The 23,227-nt window shown below is 56.8% G+C and overlaps 1 protein-coding gene across 5 annotated transcripts in view; it reads right to left on the bottom strand.

The window, feature by feature from the left end:
- Positions 1 to 789: 789 nt before the first annotated feature.
- ABLIM3 (actin binding LIM protein family member 3) overlaps positions 790 to 23,227 on the bottom strand; it is a 54,394-nt gene continuing 31,956 nt past the window's right edge. Inside the window, exons 2-21 of one of the 5 annotated variants that reach the window (XM_083871784.1) lie at positions 22,875 to 23,012; positions 19,817 to 20,000; positions 19,607 to 19,719; positions 16,764 to 16,890; positions 16,572 to 16,665; positions 12,391 to 12,478; positions 11,753 to 11,811; positions 11,435 to 11,506; positions 8,965 to 9,094; positions 8,207 to 8,305; positions 6,719 to 6,769; positions 5,381 to 5,515; positions 5,079 to 5,143; positions 4,664 to 4,811; positions 3,749 to 3,778; positions 3,335 to 3,393; positions 2,487 to 2,547; positions 2,357 to 2,364; positions 1,668 to 1,748; positions 790 to 1,031 (exon numbers count right to left, since the gene is read on the bottom strand). In XM_083871784.1, the coding sequence (XP_083727910.1) occupies positions 918 to 1,031; positions 1,668 to 1,748; positions 2,357 to 2,364; positions 2,487 to 2,547; positions 3,335 to 3,393; positions 3,749 to 3,778; positions 4,664 to 4,811; positions 5,079 to 5,143; positions 5,381 to 5,515; positions 6,719 to 6,769; positions 8,207 to 8,305; positions 8,965 to 9,094; positions 11,435 to 11,506; positions 11,753 to 11,811; positions 12,391 to 12,478; positions 16,572 to 16,665; positions 16,764 to 16,890; positions 19,607 to 19,719; positions 19,817 to 20,000; positions 22,875 to 23,012 (1,856 nt within the window). In that variant the 3' untranslated portion in view covers positions 790 to 917. Of the gene's footprint in view, positions 1,032 to 1,667; positions 1,749 to 1,789; positions 2,365 to 2,486; positions 2,548 to 3,334; positions 3,394 to 3,748; positions 3,779 to 4,663; positions 4,812 to 5,078; positions 5,144 to 5,380; positions 5,516 to 6,718; positions 6,770 to 8,206; positions 8,306 to 8,964; positions 9,095 to 11,434; positions 11,507 to 11,752; positions 11,812 to 12,390; positions 12,479 to 16,571; positions 16,666 to 16,763; positions 16,891 to 19,606; positions 19,720 to 19,816; positions 20,001 to 22,874; positions 23,013 to 23,227 lie in introns of those variants that run through there. The other 4 variants (XM_083871780.1, XM_083871781.1, XM_083871782.1 and 1 more) reach the window with 4 other exon arrangements.

The raw sequence follows: 23,227 nt of genomic DNA, 5'->3' as shown, positions 1-23,227 counted from the left end.
CCCTACCCCATATCACCCTGCACCTCCTGTCACCTTGCACCCCCTGCACCCTGCACCCCTGAACCCTCTGCACCCTGCGCCCCCTGTCACCCTGCACCCCCTACACCTCCTGTATCCCCTCTCACCCTGCACCCCCTGCACTCTGCACCCCGTCACCCTGCATCCCCTGCACCCACTGTCACCCTGTACCCCTGTCACCCTGCACCTTATGCACCCTGCACCCCCTACACCCTGCATCCCCTGGACTCTGCACCCCTCTACCCCCTGCATCCCCTGTCACCCTGCACCCACTGTCACCTTCCATGTCACCCTGCTCTCCCTGTCACCCTGCACCCCCCATCACCCCTTGTCACCCTGCACTCTCTGTCATCCTGTACCCCTGTCACCCTGCACCCCCTGCACCTCCTGCACCCTGCACCCCCTGTCACCGCAGCTCCATCAGCACCCAGAGACCCTCCTGGGGGGAAGTTTGGGGGTCTTGAGTGAGCCACCCCCACCTGTCCCCGTTGGGCAGCTTGACAGTGAGATCCCACTTTCCTGCCCTTGTGCCCAGGGCCTTTTCCACCCCTACCCCACAACCCAGAGGAGCAAAGGGGATGGGACACCCCATCCAACCCCCATCCCAAACCCCTGCTCTCTGCCAGCCCCAGGCAGCAGCAGGAAAATCCTCCCCTCATGTCCCTGTGAGGCAGCAGTGACAGACACCCAGTCTGGGGAGAACCCAGGGACCCACACAGAAACCAGCTTGGAAAAGGAAACACAAAGAACAAACGATGTGCAAGACTCCAATTCACTCTCAGGGGTGCAGAGAGGGCCCCTGTGCCCCGTTACAGCCCCGAGAATCATACAGAGCTGCCATATAGAGATCTCTCTATGTATATATTTATAGGTATGTATATATTTATAGTGCACTGCATTTAAAACAGCCGGGCCTGCTTCTTCAGCTCGTTCCTCTTCCACAGCGCCAGGCGGTCGAACTCGGCCATGGTCATCCCGAAGATCTGGTAGAATTCCTCCTGGGACAGGTGCCTCTGGGGACAAATGGGAGGCTGGGCCAGGGCTGGGCATGTCCCAGGGGGGTCTGAGAGCACCCCCTGCCCGCTGGGACAATGGGTGACACGATGGTGGCACAATGGTGACACGAGCCCCAGCACTGATCCCTTGGGAAAAGGGGAGGACCTGCCTCTCTCCTGCCCCTGCCTCCTGCCCTGATATTTCTGGGTCTGAGAGGTTTTTAGCCTGCTAGCAGCTGATAACTTTTTCCCAAGGAAAAAAAATCTCAAGAAAATTTCTTCTCAAAACAATCTTTGCAAACGACTCTCCTTTCTCAGAACAATCTTTCTCAAGGTGATGTTTTGCTGTTTCTCTGGTTTAACCAATAGGATTAAAAAAATATTCCTATTCACCAACCATGTTAAATCTGTATGGGAACACCTTATAAAAGGTAGTAAGAATTTAGACAATAAAACTCTTTTTTTCTATGCTCTTTGCCTTCTGAAATATTTGAAATCCTTCACCTTTCTGTGTCCAACAGTGACAGGGGGCAGCAGGAGCACTGTGACAGTGCCCTGACACTCCTGTGCCCCTCTGGAGATGCTCCTCACAAGCCCCACACACTGCGAGGGCCACCCCTCTGATTGTCCCCAGTGAAAAAGGCTCTTTCTCACCTCTAACCGAGTCCTGTCCACATCTTTGGGCAGCTGGTTCCTCCCCCTGGTCTTCACCAGCAGCAGCTCGTAGGGATAAATCTGCACAGGGGACAGGGACAGCACGGGGCAGCCACCAGACACTTGGGGCACATTGGGAATGAGGGCAAGGCTGTGTTTAACTGGGTTTGGGAGGCACAGCTGACCCCAGGGCTTGGATGGGACAAGGAGAAGTGGGAATTGCTCTCAGGGTGACTCTGATCCACCCCGAATCTCCCTGGTGGCTCTGGAATAACCTGCTCACTCTGCAGAACCAGCAGTGACCCAGGGACGAGCAGGAAACCAGCAGCACCAACCCCCCCTGCTCTGGTCCTCACCCAGAGGGACAATCAGGTGAAGATTTGGGACCTGGCAGCAGGGGAGGGACTCAGCTCTGAGCCCCACAATCCTGGCATGGGGCTGGCAGAGCCAGGATGGAGGGAAACAAAGCAGAGGGCACAGCTTCCCTCTGGAGAGCCTGGGGACACAGGGGACACATCCCTGGCACTCCCACCTCTGCAGTCCCGGCATGGGGCTGGGAGAGTCAGGATGGAGGGGAGCAAAGGCAGAGGACACTCCAGCTTCACTCTGGAGAGTCTGGGGACACAGGGGACACATCCCTGGCACTCCCACCTCTGCCCGGTGGCCGCTCCTTGCAGAAAGGCTCTTACCTTGTACTCTGTGGGGAGAGAAAGAAGAGGGACGTGAGTCACACTGGAGCCCTCTGCTGTCCCCAAGGACCCCGCCCGTGTCCCCCCCATTGTCCAGCCCCCCTGTCACCAGTCCCCGAGCCCCCCTCACCTCTCATCCCCCAGTTGACGGCGTTGGTGCTGTCGTAGTGGAAAAGCTCCGCGCTGGGAGGCTGCGGGAGGGATGGAGACAGAGGGGAGTCACACACTCCCAGTGCCACCTCCCTTGTCCCCAGGGCACCACACCGAGGTCCCCACCCGGCCCCGAGGGGAAGGGACAAGTCCAGAGGCAGGAGCAGAACTCCTGATCCCCCCCCATATCCCAGGAGACAAAGCAAAGCTCCTCTGCTGGAAGGCAACACCAGCATCCCTCGGGAAATTGCCCTGTGGGAGTTTCACTGCCTGGACAGGGCACTTGGGACACCAATAAAGGTCATTTTGGGTTGGCACAGGGCAGCAGGGACAGCAGGGATGGAGAGAAGGGGGAAACGGGACATCCCAGTCATGGAAAGGGAGCACTGGGGGCTTGGAGGAGCCTGGGAGAACTGGGAATGCCTGAGGGAATAAGGGATGCCTGGGAGAATAAGGAATGCCTGGGAGGACTGGGAATGCCTGGGAGGACTGGGAATGCCTGAAGGAACTGAGAATGTCTGGGAGAATAAGGAATGCCTGAAGGAACAGGGAATGCCTGGGGGAATAAGGAATGATTGGGAGAATAGGGAATGCTTGGGAGAACTGGGAATGTCTGAAGGAACAGGGAATGCCTGGGGGAACAGGGAGTGCCTGGGAGAACTGGGAATGCCTGGGGGAAACAGGGAATGCCTGGGAGGACTGGGAATGCCTGAAGGAACTGGGAATGTCTGGGAGAATAAGGAATGCCTGGGGAAATAAGAAATGTCTGGGAGAACAGGGAATGCCCGGGAGAACAGGGAATGCCCGGCAGCAGCAGGAGACACTCACCCTGTGCAGCCCGTTCCTCCTGTAGGCAGGAAGGGAGGCTGACTTAGAAATGAGGGGATCTGCAAAGAATCCACCAAGGGGCATCAGGGAACAAACAGGAATGAACCTCTCAGCCCAGGACAGCCCCCACCGGGCCACCCTCTGCCCCTGTGCTCTGCCTCCTTCCAGCTCCAGCTCATTTCCAGCCTGGCTCTCCCCAAAAAATCCCTTTCCTGTGGCAGCCCTTCCACCTCACTGTTCCGAGCAGCACATCCTCCTCTCCCCGTTACCCCGACTCTTCCTCTCTGCCCTGTTTCAGCTCTGTCCTAACCCGGGCTTTCAAGGGCTCATTCCTTGCTTCCCTCCTCCCCTCCCTGGTCCCAGCGCCTCCTCCAGCTCCCAGAGCTCGGGGAAGGGCTCAGGAGGGGCACTCACCGCTGTCGGCCAGGTAATGTGTTCTGGGAGCTGCAAGGAGAGCAGAGCCGGCTGTCAGGGGGGGCCCAGCGCCCCAGGCCATGCAGAGCTGCCCATTCTCAGCCCCACAGATCCTCCCTGGGGCTCCCCACAGGGCTGGGGGATCCCTGAGTGTCCCCAAAGAGCTCTGTGAGGGCTGATGTGCCATGAGAAAGGACAGCATGGAATGTGCAGGGCCATTTGTGCTGCCAGGCTCTGCCACAGTCCCCCTGTGGCCCCAAAGGCAGGGCTGGGTGCTCTGAGGCAGCCCTGGGGTGCCAGGAAGGTCCCAAAGCAGGTCACAGCAACCCCAGTGTGGCTGTGCTGCCAGAACCCCAAGGGATCCTTCAGCCACTCCATGAGGCACTTCCAGGATGCCCAGACACCACTGGGCAATGCCCAGACATCACAGGGAATGGATGGATGGAGGGACTGTCCCCATGTCCAGCTGGGCACAGGGAGTGGATGGAGGGACTGTCCCCATGTCCAGCTGGGGCACAGGGAGTGGATGGAGGGACTGTCCCCATGGGGCTGGGGCACAGGGAGTGGATGGAGGGACTGTCCCCATGGGGCTGGGGCACAGGGAGTGGATGGAGGGACTGTCCCCATGGGGCTGGGGCACAGGGAGTGGATGGAGGGACTATCCCTGTGTCCAGCTGGGGCACAGGGAGTGGATGGATGGATGGATGGATGGATGGATGGATGGATGGATGGATGGATGGAGCTCAGCTCCATGCCCAGCCAGGGAACAGGGGAATGGATGGATGGAGCTCAGCTCCATACCCAGCCCCTCTCCTCAGCCCTTTCCTCACCCCATTCCCCCCTCCCCACCCCCCAGACTCCTCCCCTGGGGCCAGGGCTGTGCGGGGAGGGACAGAGGGACAAGGACAGCCTTACAGCCGTTGAGGGAGCCCTCGTAGCCCGCGGTGTGCAGGGCCTCTCTGCTGCTGGCTGAGCTGCGAGGGGGGGTCCAGGGGTCTGCGTACGAGTTGGACCGAGCTTTCATCTCCTCCCTCAGGATCAGCCTCCCGATGCCACTCTGGATCTGGCAGAGGGGGGAAAAACCACCTCACACTCCTCCTTTCCCTGCCCAGCCGTCTCTGGTGCTCCCCTGGCATGGCTTTGGCATCTCCTGAGGATGAGCTGGGCTGGGGGCTGCTCTGCCCCTCCTTCAGAGCCCACCCTGGGGGTGGCCAGGAGGGGACAGATGGCCCAGGGTGGCAGGGATGGTGGTGGCACCTTCTCTGGTGGCAGAGCTGGGCTGAACCTTCTCCCCAGAGCTGGCTGGGGACAGTTTGGGGCTGGCACTCACCTTGTGCATGCCCCGGTCGTAGCCATCCTCCTCACCCCCTGACGAGAACCTCCGGGCCCGGGGAGCTGCAGGGACACAGTGAGGGCTCAGATGGGGACAAAAATGGGGACAGGCAGTCCCCAGTTGCATGGGGACATTCACCTCCCAGACACTCCTTGGGTTTTGGGGTCACCTGGGCAGGTAGCTCAGCCCAGCCCCACTTTTGTGTGCCCAGACCCAACTCAAAGTGGCGTTTCCTCCCAGAAAATTTGGAGGCAGGAACGTGTTTCCCTTTCTGCCGGCCTCAAAAGGGGATTTGTTACCTTTGGGTGAGCCTTGGAAGGACCAGTATTCCGACTCGGAGTGGTAGTAGGGGTCTGGGGAGTAGGCAGGGCTGTACTTGGATGACTGAGCGATGTCCTCGCTGGTTTTGCTTTTCGTGGCTGCACAGGGGTTGTCTGCAAAAACAGCCGAGGTGAGGATCTGCAGAGATCCCCCCCCCAAAGGAAGGCAAATCCCCTCCCCGGTGACTGCCAGGGATTTGTGTCTGGGACAGCAGAGCAGAGCTGGGAATAATCAGTTCTCCAGCTGCTCCTCAAAGGTGCGGAGGATGAGGGTGGGGACAGTGACAAGCAGGGGATGTCACTGATGTGGCTGGGAAGGGACCCCAATGGCTGAGAGCCCACAAGTGCTGCCCCTGCACTGTGCTCACTCCAGTGGCACCGAGCTCCCTGTGCTGTCCCTGTCCCCAGCAGCTGGGACAGGGGACAGGGGAAGGCTCAGACCCAGCAGGGACAGGGCTCTCGGGGTTCTGCCAGGACAAGGTGACAGCAGGGGGGGAGCAGAGGTTTGGTCCTCATGGCAGGGACACACAGAGTGCTCAGGCTGGGGACAGAGCCCAGGGGACAGTTCTGCTGCACCAGAGGCCGGGAGAGGCACAGGGGACAGCAGGAGGTGGCAGAGCCATCCCAGCACCTCCGGCAGGCACAGGGGACACGGCAGGTACTTACAGCAGCAGGAACAGCCAGCAGCGGGCGGTGGGAATTGGGCAGGAGGGCGGGGAGAGGCCGGGGAGAGAGAGGAGACACTGAGGTTACTGCTCTGGGGGAGCTGCTGTCCCTCCTCCGGGAGCAGGAACAAGCGGGGACAGTGCAAGCCAGACCCGCTGAGAGCCACCAAACACTGGGAGCCACCAAACACAGAGCCACCAAACACTGAGAGCCACCAGACACCCTCCCCAGCCTGCAAACCCCCCAGGCCTGGCTTCCTCCCCTGCTGATATCCCTCTGTTTCATGTCCCACCCTGGAGCAGCCACTCAGCACAGGGTGGGATTTTTCTCCAGGGCTGCATGTGAAACTGAAATTTGCTTTTTTCATCCCTTTTCTGAAGCTGTCCTGACTCCCTTATCCCCTCTGCCACCCCAGCAAGGCCCTGCTCCCCCTCCCTCAGTATCCCTGGTGTCACTGCCGGCCTTTGCTCCATCCCTCACCACAGGGATGTGATCCAAAGTCACTCCTGTCCCTCACTGAACCCTCTCTGCTGCCCAGACCTGGAGCAGAAGCATCCCAGCAAAGCCCAGCTCCCAAACCTTGATGCCAGCCCCATCTCCCACCCAGTCCCCTCCCTGGGGTGACACAGGGACACAGCAGCCAGCCCCTACCGTGGCGCTTGTAGATGGGCGGCTTTCTGTAGATGTTGCTCTCACCAGCAGCTGGTGGGAGAAGAGAGAGAAAAAGGGAAGAAAGAAGAGGGAAAGACAAGAAAGAAGAGGGAAAGAAGATCAGTGTGGCCGTGCTGAGGGTCCTGCAGGAACCACCCACCCCCAGGCCACATCTCCATCACACCGAGTGCCCCAGGAGGGCTCTGAGCACAGGGACACACGCTCCGGGCTGTCCCCAAGGACATGCGACAATGAGAGCCCAGCGACAGCATGCAGCGGGCACAGCCCCGCCAGCCAGGCACCCGCGGGGAGCTCTGGGCGGTGCCAGCGCCTGAAAAACCTCCCTGCGAGCTACCTGGGGCCAGCCAACATCAGCCAACAAAAGCCTCTTTCCGCAGCACAGAGAGAGAGAGAGAGAGAGAGAGAGAAAAGAGCGAGTCGGGAGGGGAAAGCGAGCTGGAGCCTGGCGCTGGAGAGAGGGGAGGGGGCCATCCATAAACCACCGAGCGGCAGCGGGAGGGCTGGGAGTGGATGGGATGGGATGGGATGGGCAGGGCAGGGATGGGATGGGATGGGATGGGATGGGATGGGATGGGATGGGATGGGCAGGGATGGGATGGGATGGGATGGGATGGGGTGGGGTGGGATGGGATGGGATGGGATGGGATGGGATGGGATGGGATGGGATGGGGTGGGATGGGATGGGATGGGATGGGATGGGATGGGATGGGATGGGCAGGGCAGGGATGGGATGGGATGGGCAGGGCAGGGATGGGATGGGCAGGGCAGGGATGGGAGAGGAGCTGCGGGAGCCTCTGGGTGTCCTTAGGGTATCGACGAGGATGCCACGCTTTTTGGGGCATAGAGAGATGGCAACAAGTCCTGGTTCTGACCCTGCTGGGGGATGATGGGCAGCTCTTCCTACTTCCCAACCCTCTCTTCCCTTTCCTGCCCGCTCTATCCCCGTCCCCGCGGGCTCTGCGTGGCCAGGAGCGGGAGAGGGGAGTGGGTGGCCCTTACCTGGTGACCCCCTGCAATCCCTGCAGAAGGGGAACAGGCATCTGCCAAGCCCAGAAGAGTCTGGGGGGAGGGAGCGGCGGGCCCTAGGGGGAGTATAAAATCATCATCTGTAGCGGGTGGGTGTGGAGACACCTCTGGCACACACGGTCCGGATGGTGACCCTCGGGGACAAGGCAGGGAAAGGGACAGGCGCTCACTCATCTTTGTGTTGGGGGGAGTGGAGGGAGGGCAGGGGAGAGGAAGAAGAAGGATGTTGCAAGGATCAAGCGGCTCTAAGACCTCTGAGCAGTGACTGGGGTGGGGGAAAAGGAGAAAAGGCTCAAGCCGTAGGTCCTGTTTATGGATGGCCTCAATAGCAGGGCTCGGTGCTGCTCCCAGCCGGCTCCAGGCATGCGACACTGCGGGGACATGCGGGCATGCCACAGACACAGCGCTCCCCCCCGGCAGCGGGGACGCCCCCCAGCCTACCTGGGATGTGGAAATGCTTGGGCGCTTGGTATGAGGTTGGAGTGGAGGACCTCACATCTAACTGGCTATAGTAGGGGGAGCTGCGCCCGCTCTCGGTGCCTGCGCGGGGGCCGAGCAGAAGCAGCCGAGTGAGTGACCGAGAGAGAGAGAACGAGAGGCAGAAAAAAAATGAGTGTTAAGTGCAGCGGTGTTAGAACAGCAGGGCCGGTGACGGTGATGGAGCGGAGGGAGATTTCCCGCATCTCAGGAGGAGAAAAGGATGCGGAGGAAACCTCGACAGGAAAGCCGAGCGTGCTGCAGACGGTGAGGAGCCCTTGGGTGGTGCAGAGGGGCTCTCGGTGGGCTCAGAGTGTCCTGGTAGCTCCGGAGGACAGGACACACCCCGCCCTGCCCTGCCATGCTCCATGTGCGTGCCATGCGAGTGTGCAAGGCGCTCCCCGGCTCTCTCCTGCACGGCCCTCCCAGAGCCACAGATGCATCTCAGGGGTCTTCAGCACAGCTGGAGAACATCTGCCTCCCACCCCATCCTCCACCATCCTCACTTCATGCCTGAGCCACAAATTCCCCTCGCTCTCTCCTTGGTGCTGGAGAAAGTTTGGAGAAGCAGAGGATGGGCAGAGCTGGGCACTGCCCCAAAGTAGGCCACCCCAAGCCTCCAGGTGAGACACCATGGAAATCCCGGATTTTTTTTGTGTTTTTGTGATCCTCTCTCCACTGGGCGCTGTGAGCTCAGCCTGGACTTGCAGTCAAATGCTCACCTGAGCGGTAGAAATGGTGGGGGGACCTGGGGATGGTGGGGGACATGCCCTGGCGGCTGTAGGTGGGGGAGTCGATGTAGCCGGGGCTGGAGGCTCTTCTCTGCCGCGTGTCAAAGCTCTCGTAGATGTCCTGGGGATGGGGAAGGTGTCGGGTTAGAGCTGGCAGGAGGTGTCCTCTGCCTGGGGCAGCCTGGGAGATGCTGGGGATGTGACACAGGGCTGTGTCCTCTGAGGCTGGAGGGGTCCCCAGCCTGCCCTGCCTCCCCCCTGCCAAAGCCCAGGGTTAGGGAGCAGGCAGAGGTTTTGTGCCTGGAGATTGTCCCCTCCCCTTGAATTTGTTCCCAGTTACTGGTGTTTCCCTCCACGGGGCAGAAGCTGCACCCTGGGGCCATCCTGCTCCCTTTGGGGCCTAAAGGACACCACATTCCCCCCATGTCCCCACACCCTGGGACAGCCAACAGCCCAGGGGAGGACCAGCAGAGCCCCTGGGCACAGGGACACGGTGTGGCAGCAGCAGGTGACAGACCCCAGAGCCCACAGGGGCATTACCTGTGAGTATGGGGAGAGGGTTCCCAGGGACTGGAGGCAGCAGGAGGCAAAGTGAGGAGGAAAAAAAGAGAGAGAGAGACAGAGAGACAGGACACGGTTAAGAGGAGCAGTGACAGACTGGGCTCCCACAGCAGCTCGTTGTCCCCAGGCAGTGAGGGGGACTGGTGGGATATGGGGAGCTGAACTGGGGCAGGACACTGGGCAGGGAGCTCCTGGCCAGGAGAGGAACTGGCAGGAGGAACCAGCAGCTGCCACCTCTGTGGAGAGGGGGAGGCACAGAGGGCCATGGCCACGCTGCCTGCAGGACACCAGGATTGTCACAAAACCTTGGGATGGGCCAAAATCCTCTTCCAGCCCCACTTCAGGTGCCCCAGCTGTGCGAACTGCTCACACCCTCTTCTCCTTCCATGGGCTCCCTGAAGTCAGGCAGGGGTCCCAGCTGGGCAGGCAGGACAGTCCTGTGCCTGAGCATCCCCTTCTCACAGTTCTGTGCCTGAGCATCCTCCCATCACAGCCCTGTGCCTGAGCATCCCCCATCACAGCCCTGTGCCTGAGCATCCCCTCCTCACAGTCCTGTGCCTGAGCATCCCCCCATCACATCCCTGTGCCTGAGCATCCCCCATCAGTCCTGTGCCTGAGCATCCCCTCCTCACAGCCCTGTGCCTGAGCATCCTCCCATCACAGCCTTGTGCCTGAGCATCCCCCATCACATCCCTGTGCCTGAGCATCCCCCCATCACATCCCTGTGCCTGAGCATCCCCCATCACAGCCCTGTGCCTGAACATCCCCCCCTCACAGCCCTGTGCCTGAGCATCCCCCATCACAGCCTTGTGCCTGAGCATCCTCCCATCACAGCCCTGTGCCTGAGCATCCCCCCATCAGTCCTGTGCCTGAGCATCCCCCCATCACAGACCTGTGCCTGAACATCCCCCCTTCACAGCCCTGTGCCTGAGCATCCCCTCACAGCCCTGTGCCTGAGCATCCCCCATCACAGCCCTGCAGAAATGCCCTGCCCCAGCCCTTCCCTGCCTGCAGGGCCAGCACCCAACAGGGCAGCCCTGCTCCAGAGGTGCTCCAGAGGTGCTCCAGAGGTGCCCCAGAGGTGCTGTGCTGGCTGGGCTGCAGGATTGCCTGCCAGGTACAGGCTCAGGGCTGTGAGGGGTGAATTCCCTGCCCATCCCTTCTCTCACACAGAGCTCTCTGCCCCTGCACACATCCTGAGGATCTTTCTGACTCTACAGCAGCAACACTTTACCTCCATCACAGACCCTCCTCAAGCCTCTGGGAGAGAGAGCTCCTGCCCCACTCCTGCCTCCCTGCACTATTCCCAGTGGCATTAACAACCCCCACACGGCTCTCCCCGGTGCTGGGGCCTGTTCCTGCATGTCCCAGCAGGGGGATTTGGGGACACTCAGTACCTCCCCATAGCTATATCTCTCCAGCGTCTCATCCGACGTGTATCTGTGATAGGGCTCGTAGGAAATGAGGTCAGGACGCTGCACTTCATAGATGGCTTTAATCTTGGGAAGAGCTGCCAGGTCTTTGTAATTAAGGATCTCATTATCCACTTTAGCCTAGGGAGAGGGAGAGGCAGAGACAGAGAGGAGGAAAGGAAGAGGAGGAGAGAAGGGAAGGGAGGTTGGAGAGCACAGTGTGGAGCCAGCATGGGGCAGACAGAGCCCACTGTCACCCCAGCAGCAGGGACAGCTGAGAGGAGAGGCCTGAGAGGCAGCAGTGGGAGGGCAGAGGAGCTGGGAGGGCAGGGCTGTGCCCCTCTGAGTGCTCCTGAGCTGTGCCACGGCCCTGGTGGCTGCTGGGGCAAGGGGAAGTGGCCGTGCTGCCCCCAAATTCTGGGTTTGGCCCACTGGAAGCTGCTGTTCCCATCCCCAGGGCCCTGGGCCAGGGGCAGGGCTGCACTTACGCAGATGACACGGTTTGGGGAGCCAATGCTGGAGCCAGGGGGGGAGATGGAGGTTTCCGACGTCCTTCTGTGCTGTGGAGGCACAAAGGGGGAGGGCAGGTGAGAGCCTGGCAAAGAGGGACCCCTGAGCAAGGAAATCCTTGTTTTGGGGGCTGAATTTCCCTTTCACAGCCTCAGCCACCCCATCCATCCTCTGGGCAGGCTCAGGAAGCCACTCCAGGTTTGGGCACTGCCAAAACAGTTCAGTTCCAGCAGGGACTCGAGGACAATGAACTAGGACATTCCACCTCTCGAGGTGCCCCTCACCCTGCTGCCTACCTTCAGCTTCTTCTCTGCTCTGGCTGCCTGCTTGCAGATGGGGTGCCACACTTCAGAGCCTGCAGGGCAGCAAAGGGACAGTGTTGGAGCCCCACACACGGTCACCTCCCCTGCCAGGGGTCAGCCAGGTCCCCCTGCCATGTCCCTGTCACCCCCAGTAGTGCCATGGGAACGTGCAGGGCAGTGGGGACTCTGTGTGTGAGATAAGGAATGGAACAACTCAGAGCACAGGGGCCAAACCTCAGCTGGGACAGAAAATTCAGGTGGATTTGGGGTGCCCCAAAAAGTTCCTGTGGTTAAACTGGGGTGCCACTGAGCTTGGGGCATCACAACACCTCCATCCTCTGGGCTGGAGTGGGCAGAGATTGGGCTTTGCCCAGGTGTGCAGGGGGACAAAAAGTTCCCATCTCGGTGGCAGGGAGGGTTTTGTGGAGAGCAATGATTTGTGCACCCAGAGGAGGGGAGAGGGGGATCTCTGGAACTGCTGCAGGGAGACACGAAGTTCCCAGCTCAGTGGTAGGGAAGGTTCTGTGGAGAGCAATGATTTGTGCAGAGGGGCATCTCTGGAATTGCTGCACGCGGACCCTCCCAAAAGCCATACGAACCCCAGCCCCAAACTCCCCCCAGCCGTGCCCTACCTGTCAGGTACATCTCCTCTCCCTCCGTGAACATCTGGTGGCAGCGCACACATCTGGCACAGGTGGGGTGGTAGTGCTTCCCTCCTGCCTGCAAGGGCGAGCACAGAGCAGGCCCTGAGCAAGGCAGGACAGGGGACCTGTCGCTGTCCCTGTCCCTGTCCCTGTCCCTGTCCCTGTCCCTGTCCCTGTGTCACCCTGCCACCCTTCACTGCTGCAGACAGTGACAAGGTGTCCCTGGAGACCTCCCGTTCCCATGGAGAAAACCAGAGAGCTCTTCATCCCTGCTGCGAGTCAGAGCAGGAACCTTCTGCTCTCCTGGGAATGTTCAACACCAAGCAGAGATCCCAAACCTCCAGGGACACTGTCCCCACAGAGTGACACTCTGGGAATGGCCGAGACCCTCTGCAGCCAGGCTCTGCACCAGCTCTTTCTGCACGGATTTGAAGAGAAACAGCAAATTTGGCCCCAGATGTCACAGCGGGGAAGAAGGACCACACAGACCTCTCTGTCTGTCACTGCCAATTCCTCTCCCTAAAGGAACTTTCCTCTTTCTCTGCTCCAATTTCAGTGCTGGAGACTGAAGCTGGGCTGCTCCTGCAGCTCTTCTGACAGGGTTAACAGCTGAAATTGGGAGTTCGCTCCCCCTCCAAGTGTCTGTTAGCATTTCAATTATGGGCTGGGAGCTGGGAGCCAGCTCAGGGCAGGAGGAATCTGGGCTGTTAAACTCAACCCGAAAGAACTTTTTTGCTCCCATAATAAACCAAGAGGAGAGGGAGAATAATTGAAGGTGGCAGAGGGAAGATGAGGTTTCTGCTTATAAAGAAGAAGGTTATGATAGAGGGGGTTGAAAACAGGAGGACCAGCAGGGAAATTTGCTGTGAGGATAAATGAGAACCTGCCCGTGGGCTGCCCATTAAAATCAACCTGGAATTCGGTGTCCTTGGGGTGCAGGTGGCAGTCACTCCCTCCAGGTTATGCCAAGAATGAGTAGAAGGTTTTAGGACAGGCAGGAGGATGAGTTTGGAGAGTTTGGACCCCTCTTCCTTTCCTTACAGTGCAGGGAGGGGACAGCCCTGTGCCAACCCAAACCATTCCATGTGGAGGGGGCCTGGCTGCTCCCCCAGGAATGCTCCATCCCATTCCCAACTTTCATTTCATCACACTCCTTATCCAAAAGTAATCCCGTATCTCAGAACTCCTCCAAACCATGCACAAACCTTTCATTCTGTTATTATCCCAGTTTGAACAAGGCTGGTGGGGCCGTGAGGGGAAGGGACCTGCTCGTTTTCACTTGGGTCCCTTAAAGACTCATTAATCATCCAAGGCTGGCTGGGCAGCTTGGAGCACTTGGGAATGCCTGGAGGCTGCCAGGAGAGCACCTGGAGGCTCCTTAATTCCTAAAAATATTTAAAAGTGCCCTTTTCATTTCAAACTCTGACAGTGAGGACAATTAAAGCCCCCTGGATTCACAGATGGTTCAATGCTGGGAGCAGGCACATCCCAGGGAGGGTGAGGAGCTCAGGATTCCATCCCTGGAGGTGTCCAAGGCTGGATGGGTGACAAAGCCCCATCAGGCAGGGACAGAATGATGTGATGTGTTCAGAGCTACCATTGTCATAATTTCCTGCTGAAAGTTGACATTCACACCAACCCTGAGGATCCTTTGGATTTTTTCTGGTGTTTAAATGCATTGATCACTATGATAAAACAAGGCCTTGACCTACACCCTGAATATTTAATTTCAGCTCTGATTTTATTGCCTATTTCTCATAGCCTGAATTGTCTTATCGTGATCTCTGCTGACTGTGGAACAAGACCAGATGTCTAATTTATGTACCTCAGTTAAATGCCTAAAAGACAGTTGGTATGAATCCAGCCAAAATGCTTGTGAGTGTTTTATTGCATCTGTCTGCCTTGGTGATGTTACGCCTGTTTGTACCTGAACAGAGATGGTATATTCTATAGATGGTATATTCTATAGAGATGTTATATTCTATAGAGATGGTATATCCTATAGAGATGGTATATTCTATAGAGATGGTATATTCTATATTCTTTATTCTTTATTCTATAGATGGCGTATTCTATATAGATGATATATTCTGGATTCTATATTCTATAGATGGTGCATTCTATATTCTATAGATGATGTATTCTATAAAGATGGTATATCCTATATAGATGGTATATTCTATATAGATGGTATATTCTATAGATGGTATATTCTATATAGATAGTATATCCTATAGATGGTACATTCTATATAGATGGTATATTCTATAGATGGTATATTCTGGATTCTATATTCTATAGATGGTGTATTATATAGAGATAGTATATTCTATATAGATGGTATATCCTATATAGATGGTATATTCTATACTCTATAGTCTTTATTCTATAGATGGTGTATTCTATAGAGATGGTATATTCTATAGATGGTATATTCTGGATTCTATATTCTATAGATGGTGTAGTCTATATAGATGGTATATTATATAGACATGGTATAATCTATAGATGGTATATTCTGGATTCCATATTCTAGAGACATGGTATATTCTATAGAGATGGTATATTCTATAGACATGGTATATTCTATATTCTATATTCTGTATTCTATATTCTATATTCTATATTCTATAGAGATGGTATATTCTATAGAAGGTATATTCTGGATTCTATGTTCTATAGATGGTATATTCTATACACCATCTTCTTCCACATATATATGTGGAAGGTGGGCAGAGGGGTTGGAATGAGATGACCTTTAAGGTCTCTTCCAACCCAACCCATTCCATCATTTCATGCCGGGAATCCCAGGTCCCCTCAGGCTCCTCTCCCGCTGCTCCCAAGGCACGTAACCCCCCCCTGCTCACACCCAGGGCTGCCTGAGGATGTTCTGTCCTGACACGGGGCCCTTTGTGGGGCTGGCACTGCCCAGGGGAGCAGCAGCAGGGATTTGATGCCAGGGCTTTGTCCTGCTCTGTCCAGATTTGCTGACCCAGGGGGCTTGCACAGGGCAGCCGGCCTGGGGCAGCTGCTGCAGTGCTGAGCTCATGCTCACAGCAGGGCTGGAGGCAGCAAAAGCCTTCCCAGGCACACACAGCCTGAGCAGGGGTGCTGGGAGACTCCTGGAAATTTGTTCCAGCTTCAGGAGGGTTCCTTGGGCAGCCTGGAGCTCCCAGGCCTGGAGAACAGGGAGGGTGAGTCTTTCTTGGGGAGCTGTGGGTGAAACAGGCTGGAGACATCCTGAGACAGCTCTCAGCAGGCTGGAGACTCTCAGAGCCACGGCCAGCCCAGCCCACAGCTCCTGCAGAGCCGTGGCACCTCTGATTTTGGGGTGCAGCTTTCCTGTCCCTGCAGCCTGGGGCTGGCAGAGGTGGGGGAGCCCTTCCCTCCTGCTCAGCTGTGAGGAGAGGGAGGGACAGAGCACAATTCCAGCCTCTCTGTGCCACACAGGGTCTAAAAATCACACCAGGCGTCCTTCTCTGTGCCTCCTGAACCTTTAGATTACCCTCAGACTGGATTTTCTGCCTTTTTTTAAAAATTCCTTCCCAGCATTGGGACAGAACAGAACATGCGAGGATGCTTCACTTCCAGGAGCTGGGGAGGACCAGCCCTGAGGGGACCTTTCTCTCCTTCCCCAAAACCACCCCTCACTCCCTTTACCAGCTGTGCAGCCCCACCACTGCCCAAAACATGTCCCAAACCCACCTGCACCCACGGTGACATCCCTGGTGAATCCCTGGGGAATCCCTGCACCCTCCCTGCCTCTGCCACAGCAGCTCCTGCTGCCCAGCCAAGCCTCCCCCTGCTCGGGTTCCTGCCCTGCCCAGGGGGGTTCCAGGGGGATCAATGCTCAGGGGAAAGGTGCTGCAGCCCCTCCCGCAGGCTCGGCAGCAGTGCGGGATGCGTTTCCAAGGCAACAGGCGGGCTGAGGGATGCGCTCAGGGTGACACCCAGAGCATGAGCACAGGGCCGATATTGCCACACCTCTGAACACATCCCAGCACCTCTGTGACTCTGGTTGTTTCTCAAGCTCCACCATCCAAGCTCTGGTGTTGTTTCCCCCCACTCCCACCCTCCGGGGAAGGTGGTCAGGCTGTGACAGAGGCTCTCCCGGCTCCACCTTCCCAGCCCTCCCCAGGGCATGTCCCTGTCCCCGAGGCGGGTGTCACCTCCAGGACGCGGCCGCTGATGTAGCGGTCACAGGTCTCGCACTTGATGCCGAACTGGGCGTGGTAGTCGGACTCGCAGTACGGGATGCCATCCCTGGGGACACAGGGACAAGGAGGGGTGAGTGGCAGCCCCATGCCACACCCCCGGCCCCTGGGGACAGCCCGGGGATGTCGCAGGGCGGTGGCACTCACTTGCTGATGTACTCGCCGGTGAGGATGATGCCGCACGTTTGGCACTTGAAGCAGCTGACGTGCCACTGCTTCTCCAGGGCCAGCAGGGACTGGCCCTGCTTGATCTCCTCCTTGCAGCCTGCACAGTCTGGGGGGACAGGAGGGGATGGGGGACACGGCAGAGCAGCAGGGACACCCACAGGACACCCACAGCTGGGACCTGCCACTCCCCTCACACCCCGAGGAAACTTTTCCAGGGATGATGCTGTTAACACCCCCCTGCTCCTCATGGGGATCATTTCATCCTGTAAATCTGTCCCCTCTATCTGTCCCCCAGCACAGGAACCACTAGGAAATTTGGGACCTCTGAGGTACTGCTGGCACCCAGCCACAGCACAGAGCTGGGTCCCCCTCGGAGTCTTTTCCAGGGATGATGCTGTTAACAAACCCCTGTTCCTCGTGGGGATAATTTCATCCTGTAAATCTGTCCCCTCTGCCTGTCCCCAGCACAGGAACCAGGAGGAAATTTGGGACATCTGAGGTACTGCAGGCACCCAGCCACAGCACAGACCTGGATCCCCCTTGGGGTCTTTTCCAGGGATGTTAACAACCCCCTGCTCCTTGTGGGGATCATTTAATCCTGGAAATCTGTCCCCTCTGCTTGTCCCCAGCACAGGAACCACTAGGAAATTTGGGACCTCTGAGGTACTGCTGGCACCCAGCCACAGCACAGAGCTGGGTCCCCCTCAGGGTGACAAGTCTGAGCCAGGCCAGTTGGACACCAGGAAAAAAATTTCTTATCTGAAAGAGTGACTGGGCACTGGGAGGTGCTGGAGTCACCTCCCTGGACGTGTTTAAAACAACCCTGGACGTGACACTCAGGGCCATGGTTTGGCTGGTGAGGAGCTGTTGGGTCATAGGCTGGACTCGATGATCTCAGAGCTCTTTCCCAGCCCGGTTCATGACTCTGTGCTGGGCTGAGGGAGGGCCGGGCTGCCCTGGCAGGTGCCCAAGGGTGGGAAGTGTCCGGCAGAGGAAGGGCAGTGCTGTCCACGTCCGGCCCCGCTGGGCTGTTTCCTCCCTTCCTCCCCCGGCTCCAGCAGGAAGCACATGGGCCTCGGACCCCTGACCTTGACTCCTTGTCCTCTCCTCCCCCTGGGCACCAGGTCTGCCTGGAGGGGGGTTCTTTAACCCCCTCCCTGCCACGGGGGAACATCCCAGCTCATCCCAGGCTGCTCTGTGAGAAATCCCTGCCTGCTCGGCTAAAGGGGGGAAGATTTTCCTGAGGAAAAAAAAAAACCAAACACCCCCCCCCAAAAAAAAAAACAACAAAAAACAAACAAACAAACAAACAAAAAAAAACACCAAAAAAACCCCCAAAAACCCACCAAAAAACAACAGCAGCAACAACAAAAAAACCCACACAAAAACAAAAACAAAAAAACAACCAAAAAACAAAAGCAAAATCAACCAACCAACAACAACAAAAAAAAACCAACCAACAAAACAAACAAAAAAACCCAACAAAAAACCAAAAGAAAAACAAACAAACAAACAAACAAAAAACCCCCACAACAACCAGGATCTCTTCCCTCACTCAGCTCCTGCTTGGTTTGGGGTTGTTATCCAGGCTGGGGCTGCAGGGAGAGGTTTGGAATCCTCCTCCTCCTCCTAGGGATGCTTTCCCTATGGATCGCACCCGCAGCCTGCACAGCTCCCCTGCCACCCTGCTGGTGGCACTGCCAGCGCCACCGGGGCCGTCAGGGACACCAGCGGCTGGGACAGGCTCCGTCTGCCGGCAGCTGCCATGAATAAGGCATGGTGTCCTCAGGTAACCCCGCCGCAGGGCCGGGAAGGCGATGGGGAGGGAGAGGAAGGCGGGAGGGAGGCTGAGCCCGGCAATGGGCAGCTCCAGGAGCCCATGGAGGAAGATGGGGGAATTCCTGTCCTTTGGCTCAGTGCACATCCCCTCCATCGAGGGCAGCTTTGGGGGGCTCACAGGGGGTCCATCAGCACCTACCCTGCCACCAGCAGTGCCACCATGGTGACTGGGTGGCAAGGACCATGGGTGACAAGGACCATGGGTGACAAGGACCATGGGTGACACCCTGCCCTGGCAGGAAGGAAAGGTCCTCCCAACCTGGGGTCAAAAGCAAGGCCAAACCCACCCAAAAGAGCTTGTCCATTGCTCCACCTGACTTTTAGGAGTTCCCTGAGGCTCACCAGGGTGAGGGGATGAACAGAGAAAACCTTTCAGTGCTTGCAGACCCAGCAAGGATCTCTGGTGCTGTGACAGTCCCAGGAGCATCCCCAGGGCAGCCACCTGGGCACAGGGCAGCACAGAGCTGACCCCGAGCATACCCAGCTCCAGAACCTCCCCAGGAGCTCACACAGCCCTGACAGGGCGGTGACACCTGCCCAGGTGACAAACAGGCCAGGGGAGTTTCCGAAACCAGTGGTGAGCTGGGTGGAGCTGCCCCAACACTCCTCCCAAAGCTGTGTGACACTTGTGGCTCTGCAGGACTGGCCCAACACTCCTCCCAGAGCTCTGTGACACCTGTAGCTCTGCAGGGCTGCCCTGTCCCCCCTCCCAAAGCTCTGTGACACCTGTAGCTCTGCAAAGCTGCCCTGTCCCTCCTCCCAAAGCTCTGTGTCACCTGTGGCTCTGCAGGGCTGCCCTGTCCCTCCTCCCAAAGTTCTGTGTCACCCAATACTCTGCAGGGCAGCCCCAACACTCCTCCCAAAGCTGTATCACCCAGGACTCTGCAGGGCAGCACAGTGGTCCCCAAAGCCTGTCCTGCCACCCTCTCCAGGGGCACACAGTCCCTCTGTTTGTCCCCATCCCAGGACAGCAGTCAACTCACGGCTGGGCCCGTGGATCTTGATGGGCTTGGTGCTGAGCAGGGTGTGGGAGCAGTTTTGGCAGACACAGTCCTTCCCGCTGAAGGTGACCTTGTCTCCGATGGGGAACGGCTTCCTGTGGCCAGGGAGAGGTGGGGAGGGGTCACTGCTCATCTCCCCCCACACAGGGAGCTCCAGGCAACCCCCAAAGGGCTCACCCACCTCCCACTCACCTGCAGGTGCTGCAGACAAAGCACTTGGGGTGGTAGGTCCTGCCCAGGGCAGAGATGACCTCTCCGGTGATGAAGTCCCCGCAGCTGTCACAGCGGGTCCCGTAGAGCTGCTGGTAGTCCTGGGTGCAGATGTACTCCTGGTTCTTGAAGAAGAAACCCGACTGGGCCAGGTCGCAGCCGCACACTGGGGAAAAGGACACTCCGCCATCACAGCATCCCTGAGCGGCCTCTCCGGCTCCCTGCAGGTATCTCTGAGGGTTTCCCTTCCCAGCCCAGCTCTGGGGCCTCCCCCGGCTCCACAAGATGTCAGTGTCGGGCTGTGGGATGGGGCCACTCCCAATGGGAATCCTATTGCCGGGAGGGGACCCTGCACTGCAGCGCTCCTGCACCGCGCACGGCCTGGGCATCCCCTCCTAGACCTGCCTGGGGCTCAGCCCCTCTGTTTGGGCACTCTGGTGGTGTCAGCGAGATGAATGAAGATAGGGCTGGCAAAGAGCTGGGAGTGCCCTGGGGACAGCTGGGGACAGCTGGGGGCACCTCTGTGATGAGCTGTGTCACCTCCCGGGACATGCAGCCGTGCCCTGATGGGAACAGCTCCCGGCAACGCTGAGCTTGGAGCTCTCCCTGCTTGTTTTTCCATCGCTGTCCAGCCCAGCCTCGCTTCCTTCCCTGCTGTGGGAAGTGTGGGTGGTGCACAGCCCATCACAGGAATCCGAGCAGACGTGGCCAGCCCTGGCCTCAGCATCATCTCCCTCCTTCCCTCCTACAGCTTCTCCAGCCAGAGGGACCGGGAGAGCAGCAGAGCCCGGCAGTGGAGGGGCACAGGGTGTCTGTCCTGCAGGGTGACAGCCTGGAGAGGACACCTGCTTTGTCCTTCAGCCCCCTCTGTCCTGTCCCTGCAGCTGTGGGCCACCTCTGGGTGACAGGACAGCTGGACCTGCTGCTGGAGGGACTGTGGGGACAGAGATGCACCTCCTGTCCTTGGAGCATCCCTGGAGCATCCCTGTCCTTGGAGCATCCCTGAGCTGCTCCCCAGAGCTGGGGGTACCCAGCAGGGGAATTTGGGTCTCCAAAACATCCTGTCAGCAAGGAGGGTCAGGCCAGCAGCTCGGGGACAGCGTCAGGAAGCAAATATAAGATAAAATGAGGCTGCTGCGTGCCCTGTTTGCTGTGGGAACAGCACATCCCACTGTGTCACTCCTGTGCCAGCTCCCGGGGACACACCAGGGACAGGCAGTGGGGCTGGAGCCAGCCAGAGGTGGCGGGAGGTGAGAGCTGCGAGGGAAGGTGAGACAGGAGGATTTCCTCTCATTATTTATTCCCTTTCACTTGGAATTCGGGCAGTGAGCGCTGCCAGGCTCTCCCTGCTGGCTCCCTTTGAAGCTGGGAGCTGTCTGAGCTCTTTGTCTGGACGCTCAAGCTCCTGCTGGATCCTCCTGGCCCAGCTGGGAAAGGGCAGGATGCTCAGCACGGGGCCCTGCAGGTGCAAGTCAGCCCTGGGGGCATCCCGGGACACATTCCCCCTTCCCAAAAATCAGGGTGGGGACAGCCCGGGCAAGTGTCACCTCTGTTCCCTGGCAAGGAGCAAAGTGTGGCCAGGGGAATGGGGATGATGCTCAGCACAGGGAGCTTGGAAGACCAGAAACCTTTAAAAAGCCCTGGAATGGGGAATTTTACAGCCTGCAGGAGTTGGTTGACAGCAGCTGCTCCAATAAAGGAGCTGAGGAGCCCTTCAGCAGCAGCAGCAGCAGCAGCTCTGCACCATGAGCTTTACAGCCCTGCAGGTCTCCTCTGGTGCTCCAGGAGGATCCAAACCTCTCTGCCAGCCCTGGGGGCCACCAAGGCCCAGCTGCTGGGCAGGTGACAGGGATGTGTCACCCAGAGCTGCTCTGGGCGTGTCCCCACCTCGCTGCCTCCTCTCAGCCAGGCTGGCAGTGCCTTCTCCTTCTCCTCCTCCTCCTTCTCCTCCTCGTCCTCCTCCTCCTTACTCCTTCTCCTTCTCCTTCTCCTTCTCCTTCTCCTTCTCCTTCTCCTCCTTCTCCTTCTCCTCTTTCTCCTCCCTCCTCCTGCTCTGGGGGCAGCTGAAGGACACGGTGACCCCCCCCAGACACAGATGGGGACATTGGGGACCTCAGGTGACATTGGACACCCCTCAGTGGCTCTGGCAGCACCAGGGGCTCTGCCTGCCCTGTGCCATCTCAGTGGGAGATGCCCTTTGCTTTGCCCCCAGGGCTGTGGGACAGTTTGGATGTTAGAACCCTAAATGCCCAAAATATCTTTCTGCTTTAACAAGCAGTAACTCTCAAAAGAGTACTGCCTTTAACTTGAAGACATAAAAACAGCTTCCAAAACTAAGTAATAACACTGAAAGTATACGTGTGTAGTTATGTAAAAATGTAGATTGTCACAAAGTAAAATATTTAAAGTTGAAAATTTAAAAATATAATATATATATAAATAGTAATATTAAAATAATAAATAAAATTGTAATATAAATAGAAATATTATAATATTAAATAAGATAGTAATATTAAAATATTGAATAAAATAGTTATATTAAAATATTAATTAAAATAGTAATGTAAATAGTAATATTAAAATATAAAACATATTAATATGAAATAGTAATAGAAATAAATAATATATAAGAGCTATAAATATATATATTATATTTATAACACATATAAAATATAGTATATATAATAATATATAAAAATATAATATATAATGTATAAATATATAAATATATTATATATATACACATATATATACATATAGACATATATACACATATATATTATATATATATTATATATTATATATTATATATTATATATTATATATTATATATTATATAATTAATAGTATTAATACTAAGAATAATATAATATATATATTAATATATAAAATTAGTATATATAATATAAATAAATATATAAAATATATAATATATTTATATATTTATAACATATAAAACAATATAGAAAAATTCAAACATCGCCTAAATCCTCCCTCCCTCCCCACCTGGCCAGCAGGTTTTTGGGGTGCCCATCCCTACCTTGGCAGGTGAAGCAGCGGATGTGGAAGTGGTTGCTCTGCACACGCACCACCTCGCCCTTGCAGGTGTCCCCACAGCGATAGCACCGGATGGCAGAGGAGCTGCTCCCGGGGGTGTAGGGGTTTTGCTGATAGGGAACTGCTGGCAGACAGGAGGGAGGGCAAAAAGGAGAGAGGGGAAGGCTCTGTTAGGATTTGGCACTGAGCTCAGCCTGGTGGCATCAGGGCTCAGCACTAAGGACAAGGGACAGCACCCAGTGACTCTGAGATGGGAACCCAGCCCTCTCTGCATTTGGGATTTCCCACCAAAGAGGCTCGTGGGTGTGGGTCTGAGAGATTTCAGCCTGCTAGCAG

The sequence above is a fragment of the Zosterops lateralis genome (genome assembly GCF_965231275.1).
Source record: "Zosterops lateralis genome assembly, chromosome: 14".
Taxonomy (NCBI): domain Eukaryota; kingdom Metazoa; phylum Chordata; class Aves; order Passeriformes; family Zosteropidae; genus Zosterops; species Zosterops lateralis.
Note: the sequence above shows the minus strand (reverse complement) of the source record. Positions and strands in the feature narration are given on the sequence as shown.